The sequence below is a fragment of the Mesoplodon mirus genome, assembly GCF_964341445.2.
Source record: "Mesoplodon mirus genome assembly, chromosome: 13".
NCBI classification, from domain to species: Eukaryota; Metazoa; Chordata; class Mammalia; order Artiodactyla; family Ziphiidae; genus Mesoplodon; species Mesoplodon mirus.
The window spans coordinates 8,264,632-8,284,707 of NC_138989.1; the positions used below are offsets into that span (position 1 = coordinate 8,264,632).

The 20,076-nt window shown below is 43.4% G+C and overlaps 1 protein-coding gene across 2 annotated transcripts; it reads right to left on the reverse strand.

Moving 5' to 3' along the window:
* Nucleotides 1–871: 871 nt before the first annotated feature.
* Nucleotides 872–17,516, reverse strand: RNF34 (ring finger protein 34). 2 transcript variants are annotated; one of them, XM_082640484.1, is made up of 6 exons: nucleotides 17,238–17,516; nucleotides 8,085–8,303; nucleotides 6,193–6,600; nucleotides 4,655–4,753; nucleotides 4,193–4,394; nucleotides 872–2,159 (listed from the first exon to the last, which is right to left on the reverse strand). In XM_082640484.1, the coding sequence occupies exons 1-6, from the start codon at nucleotides 17,241–17,243 to the stop codon at nucleotides 1,969–1,971; spliced, it is 1,125 nt and encodes a 374-aa protein (XP_082496610.1). In that variant the 5' UTR covers nucleotides 17,244–17,516; the 3' UTR covers nucleotides 872–1,968. The 2 variants fall into 2 exon arrangements, with proteins under 2 accessions (XP_082496610.1, XP_082496611.1); XM_082640485.1 differs by having other exon boundaries at nucleotides 1,194–2,159; nucleotides 6,193–6,243; nucleotides 17,238–17,514.
* Between the last annotated feature and the right edge of the window lie 2,560 nt (nucleotides 17,517–20,076).

Genomic DNA, 20,076 nt, shown 5'->3' on the forward strand with positions numbered 1-20,076 from the left:
TATGAGCAAATAAATCTCAATTTTCTAATTTAAGATACACCAACACCTGCTGCTCAGCTTCTATTTCAGTGTGTTTACCATCACCCACTGGCCTGGATTTGAAGACTTCTCGCCACCAAATTAGGGATTTGTGGGGAACGTTGAACTTCTGGAGTTCACTGTCTCAGGAGAAGTACAGACTAAGTGCTCCTAAAGCTTCAGCAGGGGCTGAGCTTTTACTGTCCATGTGAATTGTAGCCAATACCCACCCTGGGCTCTTCAGGCAAGCACAGGAGAAGGGTATTTGAGAATATCCACAAGACTTTGATTTACATGCTCTGACACTCAAAACCAGAAAACGTAGAAAGGCAACTTTTTTTTCACAGCTAGCCAAACTTTCTGCCTTAAGCACCACGGGGCAAGACTGCTTACCTCCTTTGCTGTAAGTTTCAGGTCTTGTTGATTGACTTCTGGATCCTGAGCACCTGAAGGCATGTGTTATCCACTGCAGAGTCAAAAGATAAAAAAACCCACAGGACTCAGCCAAGAAGTTATTATGTAGTTTCCTAAAAACATACCTGCCCACAAACTGTGGGAATGAATCCACAGTTGGTCTCAACTAAACCAAAAAACCACCCTGATTAGAGCTGGACCTAAAAGAAAAGAGATTTCAGATCATTAATGTCCCAAGAACCTTTTAGCATAAGCTAATGTCTCAGGTTTCTCAGTTGTGGTATTAGAAGAGTTAAGAAAAAACATTGTCATCAGAACTAGGTTCAAATTCTGATGTGGTGACTTTTTTTTGGCTGCCCCACACGGCTTATGGGATCTTAGTTCCCTGACCAGGGATTGAACCGGTGCCCTCAGCAGTGAGAGTGCAGAGTCCTAACCACTGGACCGCCAGGGAATTCCCTATGGTGACTTTTTAACTGTGAGATTTTCGACAAGTTCTTTAACTTCTCAGAGATCAAGTTCCCCGTCTGTGACATGAGGCAATATCTATTTCAGAATGCTGGAGGTAACCATAAAGCACCTGGCACAATACCTGGTCACAGTATGTGGCAAATATGTAGTTAAATTTACTGGTAAATTAGCAGCCAAGGTAGACAGATAACAGCATCTTTGAAGGTGCTCCTTTCTCTCATGAAGAATGTGCTAGACCAGGCCTGGACACCCATTCATGCTGTACCAAAGTGAATTAGGAACTGGCCAGGACAAATGTAAACAAAAGCATTTTTTAAAACCTAATTTTATTCTTAAAGTTCAAACTAGCTAGTGGGTAGCACTGAAAATACACTTTCAATATATAAAACAGTGTAAACTGATTACACGTTAATAAAGAATTTAACACACACACTTCTCTAATGAAGGAAGCTAGATGCAGCCCTCGCTATAAAAAGCTGTACCTGAACAAAAATGGACATGTTTAGTCTCAGGCCCTGGCAGTTGACTATAGAATGTCAGTTGTTCCCAATTATGTTTAAACGCAGAAATAGCAACAATGTGGAAAATTACATTCATCAAACAGTAGCATTTAAAATATACATGACTAATAAAATGAACATTCAGAGGTGCCCCTGTTCAGCGTGTACCATGTCGGCCATTTGCAGACAGTGACCTCATCCAAAGAGAGCAGAAGTTTCAAACATCTGAGTAGTTTAAGTTAAAAATAGGATGAAGGAGAAATAAGAGAACAGGATAAATGTCCTCCAAAGAGAACAGTAGCTGATGCCATAAGCAGTCTGACTTCTGTGATTAGTAATAAGAGATGTGTGAAGAAGCCCAGCAGAAACTGGGAAACTGAGCCAGTCCTCCCAGCTGACAGGCATACAGCATGGACCAGTGCTGCTGCAACTTAGAATGAATCTTTCCCATCCCCAGTTAGTTGTGAAAATAATTTTTAAAAATAGCTTCAAATTTTGAACAGGATGTTTCCAGTCCCTTCTGTGCACTGAAACGTCTGGGATCGAGCTTGGGGGGTCCTCGGCTTCAGGACTTGAACACGTGCACGGCGCGTACCACGTACTGCCGGCAGATGGGACACTCGCTCATGCGCTTGCCGCACTTGGTGCAGGTGACCATGTGCCCGCACTCGAGCAGGACGCAGTCGATGATGGCATCCATGCAGATCCGGCACAGGCTGTCGTCCTCCTCGTCCTGCAGCTGCAGGCGCTCGCCATCTGAAAGGCAACAGAGAGCTGGGGCTGCGGGCGTGGCCTCTGAGTGACCCAGAGTGACCCCACTGTAAGAGAAATAGTCCCCGCTTCTCTGCACATCGGTTCCTTCCACTAGAAATGGCAATAATTACACCTCATAGGGTTTTGTGAAGAATAAATGAGAAATACTTAGCTTAGGACCAGGGATGAAGTGCCTAACACATGTTAGCTATTTAATTCTTTTTTTCCTGACCCCGCCCCTATTTAATTCTATTTTATATCTGCATATAATACAAGGTTTTTGTGATAGCTTGCTTCTATAAATAAAAATGAAGAAGCCCTAGGCTGTCCTACACACGGGCCTCAGAGTCAGAACACGATTCGAATTTCCAGCCCAACTGTGTGGCCTTGGGAAAGTCACAGGCTCCAGAGCCTCATCTTAGTAGGAGGAGGAGCTTTATTTCTACACCGACGGGAAAGCTATAGTCATACATCAAGTAGCCTGTAGTTGAGGAACGGCACCCCCTGAGCCTTGGAAGCATCTCAAAATTCATCTGTGTTTCTGGCTATGATGGTACTGTTGGGAGTCTGTCTAACTTAAAAGGCATGGGACATTCTGGTTCTGAATAAGAAAGGTTCAGAATGAGTTTAAAAAGTTCACTGCAGCCTGAGATTTGGCCACAGAGCTATGGACAGTGAGGCTTCCCTTTCTACAGGTCACAGAAGGGATTAATGGGAATCATGAAGAAGGTTAGAAAGAACCAAACAGGAATTCAAGCTTGAAAAGCCAATAGTCCCTGGATTTAAGGAAATAAACACTGTTGTGTCAAGAGAATCCTGTCATCTGGGGTCCTAGTTCATGGCCCATACCATTACTGGAAAGTGGGGGGAAAGGATCCATGAATAAGGTAACAGATGAGCCTCTGTAGGCTCCAATGATTAAGACGCCTGTATCCGCTACTGTTGCATCATCTTTGAAGTAGCTGTGGGACTTCCCTGGTGGCGCAGTGGTTAAGAATCTGCCAATGCAGGGGACACGGGGTTGAGCCCTGGTCCACGAAGATCCCACATGCCTCGGAGCAACTAAGCCCATGTGCCACAACTACTGAGCCTGTGCTCTAGAGCCCAGGAGCCACAACTACTGAAGCCCACGTACCTAGAGCCCGTGCTCCGCAACAAGAGAAGCCACCATGGTGAGAAGCCCGTGCACCGCAACGAAGAGTAGCCCCCGCTCTCCACAACTAGAGAAAGCCCGTGCAGAGCAACAAAGACCCAACGTGGCCAAAAATAAATAGATATATTTAAAAAAAAAAAAAAAAGAAAAGGAAATAGGTGTGCCAAAATACTATCTGCATATTCTGGGCATAAACCTGTTTATCAACGAATGCTGTATTATAACCAGGTTTTAAAGAAAAAAACTCAAGATGATACACGTTAATGATGGGAGGACTGTTTTCTAGATAAGAACATAATATTTGTCAGCCTGAACACCACTGAATTCTTTTTTCTTGCCTATCAATGCTCTGTGGCTTGGCCCTGTTACCAGCTGAGGATTTCTGCTCCATGCTCCATCAATAAATAGTTCAGAAGTTCTTAACCTTAGCTAGCTTTTCGTGACTTAGAAAGAAACCTACTGATACTTGATGTTAAGAGAACTACTTAGCATCTTGGCTCTAGGGAATTTTTTCTCCCCACTGTTTGATTATCTCAATTGTAGCTTTTAAATCCTAAGTACTGGCCTGCCAGACAGGTTAGTGAGAAAACAAGCCTTTTTTAGATACAGGGAATTTCATTAGAGTTCTAACAAATTATGACCAGAAAAACCAGACTGAACAAAAGATTATCTAACTCATTGGCAATGGTGATCTCAAAGCCAACATCACATAATGAACTTACTGCTTAACAGATCTATAAACAGGTTTATGTAACTAATTCACACTCAGTAAAAGGATACATAGGTTTCTCAAAAATAAAGTGGACTTAACTGACAGAAACAGGCCAGTTTTTAAAGGCCTAAAGAAAGCTACTACAGGGAAACAAAGGAAAAATAAACCTACATGACTTTTGATTTTCTTCATTCTCTTTGTATAACCGGTTTACTTTCTCTACTAGCTCCCATTTTTCACAACAGCCAGAATAATTGACAAAATTCCGAGCCAGGATTTCCTTGAGCTGGCGCACGCTCATCCCTTCCACGTCTTCAAGGCTTGACAGGTCAGACAGAGAAGCTCTCACTCTCTTCTTAGCGAGGCCAGATGTCTGAAATCACAGAGTGTGTTCATTACCTCTGTTCCTGCAAATCCAGCAAGGAAAATAGCATGCTGCCTTCACCTTACAGTCATCACTGGCCCTGGATATTCTCCCCAGACTTCTCACCAGTTCTTGAAGTGTTTTATGTATTGTGCTGCATTCAAACCAGAAGAAACATCCTGTGCTAATCTAGCGACAGTCCACATGGGCATTTTCCCTGCCTACCAAGGTGACGTGTCAGGGAAACCAAATCTTATAGGCAGTCTCACCCGCTCCTCCAAGTTTTCTTCATCCTCGTCATCGTCGTCGTCGTCATCATCATCTTCTTCATCATCTTCTGTGTTTGCTGAAGCTATTTCACTTCGCACCTACACACATAATACATATTAGGTCCGGAATTATTTTCCTAACGGTACCAACCCGTCTTTATCACTGGAGGAAACCCTTCCGACAGATCCTCCCCAAGAATGACTCTAATCCCTGGCACGCTCCACACCTTCCTAGGATCCTGAGTGCTGCGGCCACTCCCAAAGACTTGGGCACCACATGATTCCATAAACAATTTACCTCCCATAGTTATCTCAAAAGTCAGATTCCTATGTGTGTGTGAATTTGTAAAATCTAGCCATAGTATTAACTCCCCAGAAGTTAAGAAGGTCCCATCACAGAAGGCCAAAGCCAAAAGTGTATGGAATTGCACTGTGTCCTTAGCAAAGGACCTGCAGCTGGCTGGTTTAACTGGAGCCTCTAAGATACAGGTAGAAGCTAAAGCTCTACGGTCAGCCCTAGTGTCAAGCGTATTCGATTTCAAAGATCTCAATCCTACCGCCTCATGCTTAGACGTTCTAATTCCAAACAATACTTTCTAGACTAATTCACTGATGGTTGATGCTATTTCTAGTTTTCAGAAATTCCTCAACAATCAGATACTCTTTTCTTTAAGGAGAACAGAAAGCCCAGGACAATGCCCAATTTCAAGTATTCTACCCCACTCGTTCACAAACACCATATTGTATCATCCAAAGACCCACATCTCCCAAGTGGTGTCATATACCCAAAAGTGACACAAAAGTCAGATGTGTCTTACCTTTGCATCATAATTATGCCAGCTGCCATTTGGGAAAATAATACAACTCCTAGCTTGGGCTTATCTAATTGATGACTATTTAGAAAGCAACTAGACCACATTTCCCTCTGCTTCTGACCTCTTTCCTCAGAGGAGAAAATTAAATGTGGAAATAAATGTTCAAAACAATTCTTTCAGCATTTTAGAACCATTCATATATACAAATTGAGTATTAATTACAAAACTTTGCATGTTATTCAATTAGTATGCCCAAGGACCTCACTGGGACAACATTCTGCACTGGCGTTTCTTTGAAATGAGTAAATAACCATATCCTGTCACTAATTCAGATGGCTGTTTCCCAATATTTAAATTAGAACAATTTTACGGTAGCAAGGCAACTGGGCATTAGGTTAACTTATAGTTTCCATGGTCACTGACACATAAATAGTCCTGCAAATGTTTATATGCTACATTTGACAGTCATTATTTCGATAGCTAGTATTTAACTATATAAGATAGGAAAACTGAGGTAACTAAGGTCAAGAGACTGATGAGCTCTTTTTGGGCCCTTCAGGCAGCATCTGAGCTTGGAGCCTCACATCAGGAGCACCTGCAAGTGCAGAGTTCAGCAGCACGTGGAACCCCGGCTCAGCAAGGAGTCTTCAGCCCTAAAGCCCCCTCCATATTGGCCGAAAGCAGACGACATGCCAGGCCCTCAGTGTAATTACACCCTCGTACCTGTGCCAGTACTCCAGATCCTAAGGTCCGGTCTCCACCCATAAGCTCTCCCTGAAAGGAAGACACGGTAGCAGATGGGGCTGTATAGTTTGAAAAAAATGAATGTGTAAAAAAGCTAGAAGTCTGGGACCTTGAGGAATTCAGACTGCTCGTGTCCAGGTTGTCCTCAGAGCCCAGCCCACGGTGACACAGTACCAGATCTACCAAGTCTTCTTTCTCTCGACAGGTATCGATCGGTATGTTTCTAAGAATGAGATACTGCCGTAGATCCTTCACTTTCAGTCGCATTAACTGAGGGCGCTGAAAGGCTGTCTCTTGTAATAAGTGACAAGTGGAACATCTACGGAGATTTTCTTGTAAGATCGAACAAACGGAGCAAAAATCTTTCTTGCAGTCACAACATACATGCTGAAGAAACAGATAGGAAAGAAGCATTTAATGAGAGCCAGATACAAGCCATTGTGAAAGCACTTGTTTTCCTTTTGCCTTCTGTTAAAATTAAATTTTAGTTCTTATGAAGTCCCCCATGGCACCAGACCGATGGGCGTTTTCGTGTTCTAAAAGCGGTGAAAATCAAAACAGTCACTGCTGAGGCAGTGTGGATTCACAGAAGTTCAAATACAGATCTTTAAGAAAAACATACTCTTGTGTTCATGAATTAAAACCTTTCCACCCCTTCGGGCAAACGTAATTAGCAACAGCTGACTTGAACCACATGGAGCAGAAAGCACGACCACAAACTCTCTTCCTGCTCTTTGCCTGTGTGAAAATTTCCCCATTTAAAGAGAAGGGGGACTGCGGGCTTCCCTGGTGGCGCAGTGGTTAAGAATCAGCCTGCCAGTGCAGGGGACATGGGTTCGAGCCCTGGTCCGGGAGGATCCCACATGACAAGCAACTAAGCCCGTGCGCCACAACTACTGAGCCTGCGCTCTAGAGCCCACGAGCCACAGCTACTGAGCCCATGCGCCACAACTACTGAAGCCTGCACGCCTAGAACCTGTGCTCTGCAACAAGAGAAGCCACTGCAATGAGAAGCCCGCGCACTGCAACAGAGTGGCCCCCACTCGCCGCAAGAAGAGAAAGCCCACACGCAGCAATGAAGACCCAATGCCACCAAAAATTTTAAAAAAAAAAAAAGAGAGACAAGGGGGAAAAGCCTAACACAGAGAGGGAAAGAGAAAGGCAACTGATCTCTCAAGGTCAATCCAAGCAAACAGAGGACCCCACTTATACAGTAATCTGTACCCTATAGAGCCTTAATCACAAAGCCATTCCACAAGCAAAGCTTAAAAGAAGACATGAAGATGTGGTCATTTCTGCTTGGGTCATTGTTCCCACAAGCTAACACCTTGTTTGTTAAGTATTTCAAAGGACTGAACTGACAAGCCTGGGAGATGGCCCAGCAATATGATGGTTCTCAGAAAGAACAACTTTCTGTCCTAAAGAAAATAACGGTTTTAGCCATTATTTTGCATGTTGAATCTTTAAACAGTAGCTAATGTTAATATACTCATTTCTTCACTTGAGTTAATGTGGGTGGGGATACATCTTTTGAAACTTGAGATCAAAGTTATAGTAAATCTTCTCAGAACAAAATTGCAGACTAATTAAATCTCTTGCTTCAGAACATAAGAGTCAAAGTGTATGAACAGGTCAGAGTCCAGGAGAAAGGATGGCTGAGCAACATGAGAAGTAACAATGTCTAGTCAGAAAACCTGAGCAGTGATACAGTCTCTGCAACTCAGTACTTTTCTAAATGGGAAATGGTTATTAGGACTAACTTTTTGGTATTTGTATAAGAAGAAATGAATATTCATTAGTATTCAAAATAACATACAATCAAGAATTCTGATACATGTGTTTTTTTGTATGTAATATTTCATCCAACTCACCTTCTTTCTAAAGACTGAAAATGAAAGTCCACAGGCTTTGCAAACTATATTAGGCCCTTCTGTAGGTGCTGGTGGGTAAGTGGAAAAATCAGAGCTCGGTGTAAATCTGAATGGACCAGTGCCTCCTGCAAATCCTGACTGCTGGCCCCTGACAGCTCCAGTCCCCATGACTTCATTCAGCAGCCCACAGCACGAAGCCCACATAGACGTGGCACCCGCCTGGAAAGGAACGAAAATAGGCACCAGTTTAAAGCTGATTGGAACCTGGGGTCTCTGGGATTCTCGGGGAATGCCATTCTGGAGAGGCACGTTTGCCCTAAATAATTTCGAGATTATTCTTTTAAGCATCAAAATTTTAAGCTATTTGGAAGTGGATAATTTTCTGGTATTTACAAAGAATATTTGGCTTTGGGGATACTCATGATATATTGTTAACAAAGGAGAAGATACAATATGAACCCAATTTCGTAAAAAAAAACAACAAAAAACACACATACGGGGCTTCCCTGGTGGCGCAGTGGTTGAGAGTCCACCTGCCGATGCGGGGGACATGGGTTCGTGCCCCAGTCCGGGAAGATCCCACATGCCGCGGAGCGGCTGGGCCCGTGAGCCATGGCCGCTGAGCCTGCGCGTCCGGAGCCTGTGCTCCGCAACGGGAGAGGCCACAACAGCGAGAGGCCCGCGTACAGCAAAAAAACCCCCCCACCCACAAAAAAAAAATAAAACACACACACACACATACGCTTAGAGATACACGTGCATGCACACAGAAGAAAAATGACTTAGATGGAAGTGCTGTGCAATATTTGGGATACGCTTACACCAAAAAAAGCTGTTCATTGTTTATCTGAAATTCAAATTTAACTGAGTGTCTAGTATTCTATCTGGCAACCTTAGACTGGTGACTACAGCACCGTTCTATAGGCTGAGGCAGATTTTCCCAGCTATCATTTAGAAGAAAGAATATAAATTCAAATTACTTAATTTCATTAAACTCTGTCCTCTCATTTGTATCTGGGCATAATAAACTATGGCATGTGAAAACTTTTTGATTTTTTAAAAATGACTGGGAAAACATCAAAATGCCAACTGAAGTGCTCTCTAGGTTTTCATGTATATCTCGTATAATTTGTTTTCCCCTGCTTTCCAAACCTTTATAAGGAATATATTAATTTAACATTAAGGAAAATATTTTTAAAAAGCAAACTGAGAATACTGAGCACAATTTTTGATGACTTGATAATCATAATGACGTTTTGAGGTGTAAGGGCTATTTGCCACTCCACTAAGTGGCTTGAAACTAATATGCTGCCTTTTATGTTTTTTCCTCTCATCTCTTCCCTTTCTGTGAATCACCACTGCTATCACTATATCTACCTCTAGCAACCTGTCTCTCCTTTTTTACTGTATTCAGAAACCTGATAACCAAGCTTGTTAGAAGTGTATATAAAAATACATTTTCAGTGAGGGCTCAAGACATTTTCCCATGCTTAAAATATAAAGCCACACTGTTTGGAACCAATGAGCTTTTGCCCCTTGTCCTAATACTTAAGCATATTCTAGACTCTAGATAATGTGATAAGTAATGGAAGCCCAGGTAGGTGAGGCCTTATTAGTTAAAAGGGCATAACAAAGGCACTGTTCCATTTATTTTATTATCTAATTCTGTCAAACATTTACTGCTTGTCCAATGAGCTCTTAAATAAATTGTTTTTTAAACAACCTTAAAAGGCTATTTGGAGGGTCTTCCCTGGCGGTCCAGTGGTTGAGACTTCGCCTTCCAGTGCGGGGGGTGCGGGTCAGATTCCTGGCTGGGGAGCTGGGATCCCACATGCTTTGTGGCCAAGGGACCAAGGCATGAAGCAGGGGCAATGTTGTAGCAAATTCAGTAAAGACTTTGGAGATGGTCCACATCAAAAAATAGTAATAATGGGACTTTCCTGGTGGCGCAGTGGCTAAGAATCTGCCTGCCAATGCAGGGGACACGGGTTCGAGCCCTGGTCCGGGAAGATCTCACATGCCGCGGAGCAACTAAGCCCGTGCGCCACAACTACGGAGCCTGTGCTCTAGAGCCCGCGAGCCACAACTACTGAAGCCCATGCACCTAGAGCCCGTGCTCTGCAACAAGAGAAGCCACCACAAGAAGCCTGCGCACCTCAACGATGAGTAGCCCCTGCTCACCACAACTAGAGAAAGCCCACGCGCAGCAAGAGACCCAACGCAGCCGGGGGTAAAAAAAAAAGACAGTGGTTGGACTCACCAGGAGAGCCTTAAAAAATACTGGTGGGGCTTCTCTGGTGGCTCAGTGGTTGAGAGTCCGCCTGGCGATGCAGGGGACACGGGTTCATGCCCCGGTCCGGGAAGATCCCACATGCCGTGGAGCGGCTGGGCCCGTGAGCCATGGCCGCTGAGCCTGCGCGTCCGGAGCCTGTGCTCCGCAACGGGAGAGGCCACAACAGTGAGAGGCCCGCGTACCGGAAAAAAAAAAAAAAAAAACTGGTGCCTGAGTCCCAGCCCCAAGACTCTGATTTAACAGGTCTGGGGTACAACCTGGGCCTCAGAATTTTTAATTCCCCATGTGATGTGAATGTACAGTCGAGGTTAAAAGGTTAACGCCTGCTCGGTCTGGGGGATTTCTCCTTTCTGCCTACATCATTACAGCTGGAGAGTCACTCAGATTCCCGAATGGAAGGGGCTGTGGTTACTTCTGGAGCCTGTGCCTCTAGAGTTCCAGGACCAACATCTCCGCTGCGTGCTCCTCACCACCTGTGTAGGTACCGCCCCTTCACACACCCATCCCCAACTAGTGGGATTTGCCTCTAGTGTTTCCTTTCCCCCTCTGGTTTCCCTAATCCTTTCAGAAAGGATTAGCTCAGAAAGCCTCAGCTGAGTTTTTAACAATTTAATCTGATCCTTAAATCAGTTCCTTTCCTTTTTTAAAAAAAACTTTTTTTTTTTTTTAATGTTTTTGGCCGCACCACACGTGCATGTTTTAGTTCCCTGACCAGGGATCGAACCTTCCTGCAGTGGAAGCTCAGAGTCTTAAGCACTAGACCGCCAGGGAAGTCCCCAATCAGTTCCTTTCCTTTACCACATATTAGCCTGGAAGTTACGCTGAAATTTAATGCCCTCCTTCATTTTATTTGCTCTTTGCTTTTTGGCCCAGATTTCTTACTTCCTAACTTATTCCTCTACATATTTTCTTGGGTGAACTCTCCAATACTGGGAGAAAGACAGTGATTTCTGGGTCTGTCAAAAAGCCATTTGGCAAACTAATTTTGTCCTTCTTCACCTCCAAGTTGAAGAATCCACCCAGAAGATGAATCTTCCAAACTTAGGGTCCATCTCCCTGCCTCCTGTTGGTATGTTTCATCTTCTTGTACTTTCCCTTAAAGTCCTAATTGCCTGAATTTCTTCTGCGTGTCCCCTCAGGGCACAGGGATCCCTATCTAAGGACTATTACCTTGCCCTTCACCTAATAATGCCTGAAGTGTCCTATACTGACCTTTCTCCTCTCAAATCTGTCCAAATTTCTGTTAATACTTGATGTAACAGTCCCATTTTTCAAGTGACATAATCTACAAAAGCAATTAGGCAACAATTTAAGAGAGCGTTTTCCCAACAGTTTATGGAATGTGTGCTCTTGGGAAAGGGGCGGAGAGGCGAACATGAATTTATTCTCTGAGCTCTTGACTCTCTGCCTTTGTTGTATTTCCTTAGAGCCCAGTTACCGTACCTGGTAGGGTCATAACCAAAAAGCTTCCCCTTTTTGCATCCTCCCCTTAAAAGCTTTAGAGACCCAAGTTCATGTTCTCTCTACCTCCGTTGTCCCTATCCACTAAGATCTTCTGCCAGTTTAATCAGCCTGCATTCCGTTATTTTTCTTTTATTCACCCTCTGCTCACCTTTTGACAGTAAGATTGAAGCATATTTTCCAAACTACTACCTTTCCACGAATAAAGCCGAAGTCTGGATCTCTGCTATGATCTGGGCTTATGTGACTAACAATTCTAAACCTTACTTGGGACCATGGTTGACAGCAGGACTCTACAGACTAAACCACATGAATCCAAGAGGTGAGAAGGATGTAAAGATGGCTACATTTCCTCTCCTGACCATGAATATAGTTCAAAAACAACATAGAGAATAACCGAATAAGGCAACCATCTACTTATGTCTGATACAATACTCCTAGTTCAGAGAATTTAGCTGTGTTTCTAGTTGACTTTCTAGCCATCAATGACTACTGAAAATAAATGACTTTTTCTTGATAAACCTAATCCCTTTCCTACACATCCTGTTAGACTAAAGTTGCTCCTGAGTAGATTAGCCATGGAACCATGGCCTGCCTGGCATCAATTAAGAACCAGATCTCATATTAAAAACTTATATGGCCCACAGTAAGAAATTCAATTCTAGAGCCTCCTGTTTGGACTGCCCCAGACACCTAGATCTCTTCATATTATTCTGGTATCCAATGCCAGTTCTCACGTTTTTTTTCAAAGACAGTGCACCAAGATTTTCGGGAGCCAATTAACACTATCTTTTTGTCTCACTCCCATTTTAAAACCGAGTAAAGAAATAAGACAAACAGAATTTTAAATATTTGCTTTTTTTTACTGGTAACACCAATTGGAGAACATGACTTTAGCTCTGCAGCCAACTGGTCTTGATAACATGCCACCCAGCCACCAGCACAGCTGACCAACAGCAGCTTACCATCTAGTTGACCAGAGTCCCTTCCCTACCCACAGGAAGATAAATCTGAGAAGGTCTCAGAAAAGTACTGAGGCAAAAGCATGTTCAGCTCCTTTGCTAAAATCACCAAGATAAAAGTTCCTCTTCATTCTCTCCTAGCAGAGAGGCTGCACTTGTTCCTCCTGTATTGTTCCTTCCTAAAGAATGAATCACAAATTCCCTCCCCTCTGTAGGAGTACAGAGGAGGGGAGGGGACTGGGATCCACAACTGGGGTCCGACAGTTTCCAGTGCTGTGACACCTATTTCCACAACAGCAGACCACCAATTTTTTAAGCACTCTCTTGGGCTCCTCAGATTCACACAATAGAGGCCCATTCTGAATCATCATTTCAGTCAAGAAAAGCAAGACGAAATGTATTCTTTCTCTGCAGGAGCAGGAGCCCAGCCTTCTTTTTGGCAGAGTGCCAGTTTTCAAATGGCTCAAGGTTCAGCTGTCTTTGATTGTGCGTGTCTGTGTGAGATCTAATGTGCTTTCTAGAATATCTGGGGGTGGGGCGGGGAGACGTCCAAAATGCTCAACTTACAGAATTAACAAAAAGTTTACTACAAACTTTGAATCCTATTCTAAACTACATCAGGATGTGATCCCTTTTAATTATTCCACCAAACGTAATAGTAGCCGGGCAAGCTAGAATGAAGACCAAGAAAAGCTATAGTGATTTCCATGAAGATTAAATGACAGAGAGAGAGAGAGAGAGAGAGAGAGAGAGAGAGAGAGAGAGAGAGAGGGAGGGAGGGAGGGAGGGAGAGAGGAGGGGTAGTGGGGAAGTTGATGGGTTTGAAAACAGCAAAAAACTAAATGATCATAGTCTAAATCATTTGCTTTTGATTAAACTAGGTAAACAGCAGTAATCGTAATGCCACCTCCTAAGAGTTGCTTGCCTCAACTCTAAATTAAATATGGTAATATTTTACACAGTTATTTTAAGGATAAACCTAGAAGTTTCACTTTCAAGAACATTATTTTCTTGGATGCTGTAAGAAGCTACAAGGACCAGGCAGGGATTCAGTTCTTCCACCAGTAGAAGCTTCTTCAGAGAACTCAATCACCACAAGCTTTGTCTTTAAACTCTGAACAACCTTCAGTTTGCTAAAACTCAATGTCCTTGTGTTAAACAATATGAAAAGATGTTTCAAATCTCAGTACCACTGATATAAGAAAGTTTTACAGTTTAAATTTCAATTAGGTTAAACTTCCCTACAGAAATTAAAGCAAACCAGAAGAAACCATTAAGATAATAAGCAAAAATCTTTACCCTATATAGAGCCACTGGAGCAACAGTTCCTTAAAAAGGGAAAGAATTTCTTACTGAAACTGCTGCTTCAACTGAAATACAATACACCAGGAACTCTGTGATCTTAATGACTAAATATCAGGCTATATACCACAAAGGAGGAAATTCTACATCCTAAGTTCTTTCTCTCATACCATTTGGACATTACGCAGGATGCAAAAACAAATCTTAAAAATGTAATATTTTTAGGTAAAATATTTGGCCAAATTGATTGATTTTTACAAATAACGTGTTCTGGAGATCATAAATGTTATCTTTTTTTTAAATTATTACTATTATTATTTTTATTTATTTATTTATTTTTTTGCGGTACGCGGGCCTCTCACTGTTGTGGCCTCTCCCGCCGCAGAGCACAGGCTCCGGACGCGCAGGCCCAGCGGCCATGGTTCACGGGCCCAACCACTCCGCGGCACGTGGGATCCTCCTGGACCAGGGCACGAACCCGTGTTCTCCTGCACCGGCAGGCAGACTCTCAACCACTGCGCCACCAGGGAAGCCCTGTTATCTTCTTCATGTTTGAGTTTTGTTTTCTTTTCTTAAAACAGTATACTTGGGACTTCCCTGGTGGCGCAGTGGTTAAGAATCCGCCTGCCAATGCAAGGGACACGGGTTCGATCCATGGTCTGGGAAGATCCCACATGCCGCGGAACAACTAAGCCCACGAGTCACAACTACTGAGCCCATGTGCTACAACTACTGAAGCCCAGGCGCTGCAACGAAGAAGAGCCCCGGCTCGCCGCAACTAGAGAAAGCCTGTGCACAGCAACAAAGACCCAACGCAGCCAAAAACAAATAAATGAAATTAAAAAACAAAACAGTATACTTGACCCTTAGCACCACTCCCCCACCTTTCAGAGAAAAGAGAAAAAAAAAAAAGGAAAAGGAAATTACGTTAAACAGATTACTTTCTTCTTGATGTCTCATTTTGAGCTTGGAAGAATGAACATGATTAGTAAAATTAAGGGTGAGATCAATATAAATATGGGAAAACAGGAAGGAAATTAATCAAATTAACATAAAACACTAATTTGGATTTTTTTAAATCTCTTATAGGAAGTTAATTAGATGCTACTCTAAGGTAAAATGGTTACTTGAATCTTTGAGACAAACCTATTTCAAAACAACAGTTTCTAAACAATAACAAAAAAAGACAAAAAAATTAAAGGAAGAAAGTAAATACCCATTCTACACATATACTAAAATCAGCTCCTGGTCCTGGGTTTGTGTGAAGATGTACTTACCTGATTGCTTGGCTTTTAAATTAATTTTAGTTCCACTGAAATTTTAATTTAATTTAATACTTGCTTAGATGAACATTCACATGTTAGAATTCCATGACATCAGGAATTAATGCCCCGCCCAGAAATCTATAGATACCACAAAATGAGACAATTTCAATATGAAACAAAGTTAATAGCCCCAATCCTAAATTTTGTGAATCCAGTTTTCACGAAAACTTAAATGAAAAGCAGTATCTTCATAATTGTCATCTTGTTCAGACTATTTAGGTCTGCATTTTGTTTCATAAAATATACCTTTTTATATTTTCAAATCCCATCCAACTTTGTTTCTAAAATTTCAACTCAGAAAGCAGTATCCTCCACCTAAATTCAAAAACACTTCTGAAAAAATTTCAACACTGTACTTGCCCCTAATTCTCTCCTTCTACACCTTGTTTCTTGATAGGTCACAAATGTAATATTTACTAATAAAGGTACTGACATTCTTTGAGGCATTATGTATAAAGATCCCTTATTTGTTTTTGGATCTTAACACACAGCGGGATGATGGTTTTCAGGAAAGAAAGCTAGTTTTAGATATTAATAGGTACTCTAAGTTGAAATATTTTATAGCTGAACTGGGAAGTTAAAAAATAAGCTCTTTGAATACCCTCATACTTTAACACCCAGTTCGGAAGTTACCTATTCCAAAAATCTTCCCTGCTTCCTAGAGCCAGAAAAAATCCTTTCTTGCTCCTGAGGGTTTTGCATTTTTTTGATACCTTACATCAAATTCTGCCTCATAACGTGGTTTCTTGAGAATGCCTCTTCTCTTTTGGTTGGCAAACTCCTAAAGGATGGGATTGTATTTTGAATTACTTCTACGCATGATATATCCCTCTTAGCTAACACATAGGAAACGCTCAACAAAATATCTTCTTGGGGCTTTGTGAAGGTAGAGTTTTAAGCTAGCAGTTCACTCTGTTATTTTTCTTACCCACGCCAATCACACCTCTTCACTGAGATTAATGAAATCATCTGTGTCTGAAAGAGTATCACCTTATGACTCATCCCACTTGGTTTGAATCAATACGTGAATTGATTGTTGTACCCAGAGCTCTTTAGAACTCTCAGCGATCAAGTTGAGAGAATCAGCTCCCAAAAGTAGGCCAGAACCTCCCCCCTCTTCCTTAAACTTCTCACTCCGTGATGCTCCCACGCTCTCACACCCACCTTGAAGACTCAAGCTGTTAAATTACTTGCTGCGTACCTAGCGGCGATGGAGACACAACGGGTTTGCTAAGAGCTCTAGGTCACGGCCCCAGTGTTAAGCCTGCAAACAGATCCTTCAGGGTGAGATCCCCGCCCCAAGACATTTCTAACCAATTAGCCGGGCCCCAGCCTCACGACTCCCCGCACAACTCCTTTTCCCTTCGTCCTGCAGTTTCCGTCCGGCGACAGTCCCGTGGTGCTCCCGACATTTGGGTTAGTTCAAGGACTCGGGGCGGGAGAGGGCACGCTGTGGGCAAAGGCACGGAGGGTGAGGCGAGCACCAGGGGGTCTGCCTACGGCCCCCGAGGACGCGGACAGGGCCCAGCGCGGAGAGGGGCCCACCAGGCGTGAGTGCAGGGCGGGCCCGGCCTCTCCCCCGGCCTCGGGCTCGCTGATGGAGGCGCTGTGGGAGTTGGAAACGTCCGGGAGCCCACGACATCCGCCCTGAGGGTCAGGGCCCCAGAAGCCGGCGGGGGACCCCCCTCCGCGGAGCTCTCCGAGGTGCCGGCAGGGTAACCGCTGAGGCGAAAGGAAGGCACTTCGGGCGCACTGGCCGGATAGGAGAGGAGAGGAGAGGAGGGACTGCCCGGCCCCACCGGCCCCTCACCTTCATGGCCGCGACCGCTGCGTCTGGGTCGACTCTGCCGGGGAATTCAGCACCATAGCAGCTCCTAGCACAACTGCCCTCCTTCCTTCTGGGCGGCGATACTGAGCCTCCCGAGGCGACCCAGCGTCCAGACGTAAGAGGCGTGGTTACGCCCGCCGCGCGCCCCCGAGAAGAGCGCCGAGCGGCGGCCGAGTCGGCCAATCAGGAGATGACACTCAGGGGGCCGGTCACCAAAGCCAATGAAGTGGCGTGAACGGGGCGGGGTCTCCGTTGCAGCCTGGAAGGCCGAGAAAGAATCCATTCCGCCCCAAGCAGAGATGGGCGGGTCTGGGCGTGGCGGGAGTCTCCGGGCGGTTTTCTCCGCGGTTTTCTCCCCTGGATCGCTGAACTCGGAGTCAGCGTCCCCTGAGGAAACTGCAGCAGAGATATGGGTTTAGGGCTGGGTGGTCAAGTTCCCCTGGAGATGAGGGCGGGAAGGGGCGTGGTAAATTTGAAAACGCCGGTTGGTTGGAACTTTTTTGTTATAACGGTCAAAGCAGGGCCTCGGATTTCCTCCCCAGACCTTCACGCCTCTCACAGTCGGTGATGACCTCAGGTCTCCTCTCTGGAGGGTCCAGTAAGCAGTGGCAGCTGCGCACGCAAGGACGCGGCTTTAAAAAACGTTTTATTGAAAACACTTGAAGAACCAACGGTTCTCAAATCCCAGCTGCTCTTTTAGAGAGACATAACAAAATAACCAAATCCTAGCACGGTGAGAGAATTAGGGTGAGCCCTTGGAGTTGACTTTATTTGGACAGAGAAAATTAGTTTGTAAATTAAAGTATCGATTTCTTCAGCCTGACTTGATGACACTCCGTTGGTTTTCCGATACTTCTTCCTCTCCTCTCTGAACTCAACCAGTACTTAAATATTTAAGTAGAGAAAGAGATATGAAGATGTCAATTCACACGTCTCATGAGGACCTGACTGTTCTATTCCTTTTGCATAGATTTGCTTATATGTACTATGTCAGTTTAAAACAAAGCCACCCCACTTCCTTAGGCTGCAATAATACTTGGGTTTTTTTGTTTGTTTGTTTGTTTTTATTTATTTTTTCTGCTGCGTTGGGTCTTTGTTGCTTGCACGGGCTTTCTCTAGTTGCTGTGAGCGGGGGCTACTCTTCCTCGCGGTGCGTGGGCTTCTCATTGCGGTGGCTTCTCTTGTTTCGGAGCACGGGCTCTAGGTGCACGACCTTCAGTAGTTGCAGCACGCGGGCTTGGTGGTTGCAGTGTGCTGGCTTAGTTGCTCCAGAGCATGTGGGATCTTCCTGGACCAGGGCTCGAACCTGTGTCTCCTGCACTGGCAGGCAGATTCTTACCCACTGCGCCACCAGGTAAGCCCAATACTTGTTTTTTAGCTTACTTATTTTTCTTGCTTCAAGCATTGCTCAGATAATATAATTTAACATCTATAGTCCTGGATTTTCTTCTTTGGAAAAATGCAAAGAAAGCATTTCATTCACCATGTGGGAGCAGCAGCTGAGCCTCAATGGAAGAAAAAGTACTAATTCTTCTAATGATCGAGGCACAAAGAAACTCAATAAAAACTTGGTGGTGGTACAAAGTCATATTTCTCCCTCATTAGAAAGGAAGCTGGCAGGTCTACCTGAAGAGTTAATGATTAAGCACATGAAAAGATGCTCAACATCATTAGTCATCAGGGAAATGCAAATTAAAACCATGAGATACCACTTAACACCCACTAGGATGGCTAAAATAAAAAAAAATAATAAATGCTGTTAAGGATGTGGAGAAATTGGAACCTTAATTACATTTCTGGTGGAACACTAAAACGGTGGATCTGCTTTGGAAAGCAGTCTGGCAGTTCCTCAAAATATTAACCATAGAATTACCATATGACCCCTATGACAATTCTACTCCTAGGTGTAAAAACCTAAGAGAAATGAAGACATATGTCCATCAAAAAGCCTTATACATAAACGTTCATAGTGGCATAATCACAATAGTCAAAAAGTGGAAACAATCCAAGTGTCCATTATTTGATGAATAGATAAATAAAATAAGGTCTATCCATACAATGGAAAATTATTTAGCCAAAATAGGAATGAAGTACTGATATCTGTTATAATGTGAATGAACCTTGAAAGCATGATGCTAAGTGAAAGAAGCCAGTTACAAAGACCACATATTGTATGATTCCATGCATATGAAATGTCCAGAAGAGGCAAATCCAGAGAGACAGAAAGTATAGTAGTAGTTGCTTAGGGTTGAGGGGGTTAGGGGGAAATGCTAATGGGCCCAGGGGTTTCTTCTGGGGGGCAATGAAAATGTTCTAAAACTTATTGGGGGTGATGGTTGCCCAACTCTGTAAATACACTAAAAACGATTGAATTGTACAATTTAAATGAGTGAACTGTATGTGAATTATATCTCAATAAAGCTGTAATCATAATAAAGATATTGAAAATCAGCACCAAAAAAAAAAAGTTAACGCAGCTGGAGAGTGACCAGAGAAAAGCAATAAAAACAAAACAAAAAAAACCCAGGAGTAGGGAGAGATTGTATTGAAGACCATTTTAAAACTGCAATTCTTGAGGAAGACTTGTCTTATTTGTGCCTAACTTAAAGCAAAGCTCCCAGTAAATGTTTGAGTGAATTCTTTCTTCTGGAAGACTGAGAAGGAATATAATACTGAAAAAAATAAGGGAGAAAAAAATTTTCAAATAAGGAAGTAAATAGGGTACACATGAGTTCACAATTGCTAAATACTTGAAATTGGAACGTCCTGAAGCTTGAGAGGCATTTTTGTGCTTAAACACCATAGTTTTTCAGTAAAAGAG

Excerpts from the sequence above, each read along its gene's own strand:
- RNF34 (XM_082640484.1), bottom strand. Across the intron at positions 4,395-4,654 it reads AAGAAAACTTGGAGGAGCGG|ACATCTGGCCTCGCTAAGAA; the intron begins GTGAGACTGCCT and ends CTGTGATTTCAG. Across the intron at positions 2,160-4,192 it reads TGAAGAAAATCAAAAGTCAT|ATGGCGAGCGCCTGCAGCTG; the intron begins GTAGGTTTATTT and ends GTTGCCTTTCAG.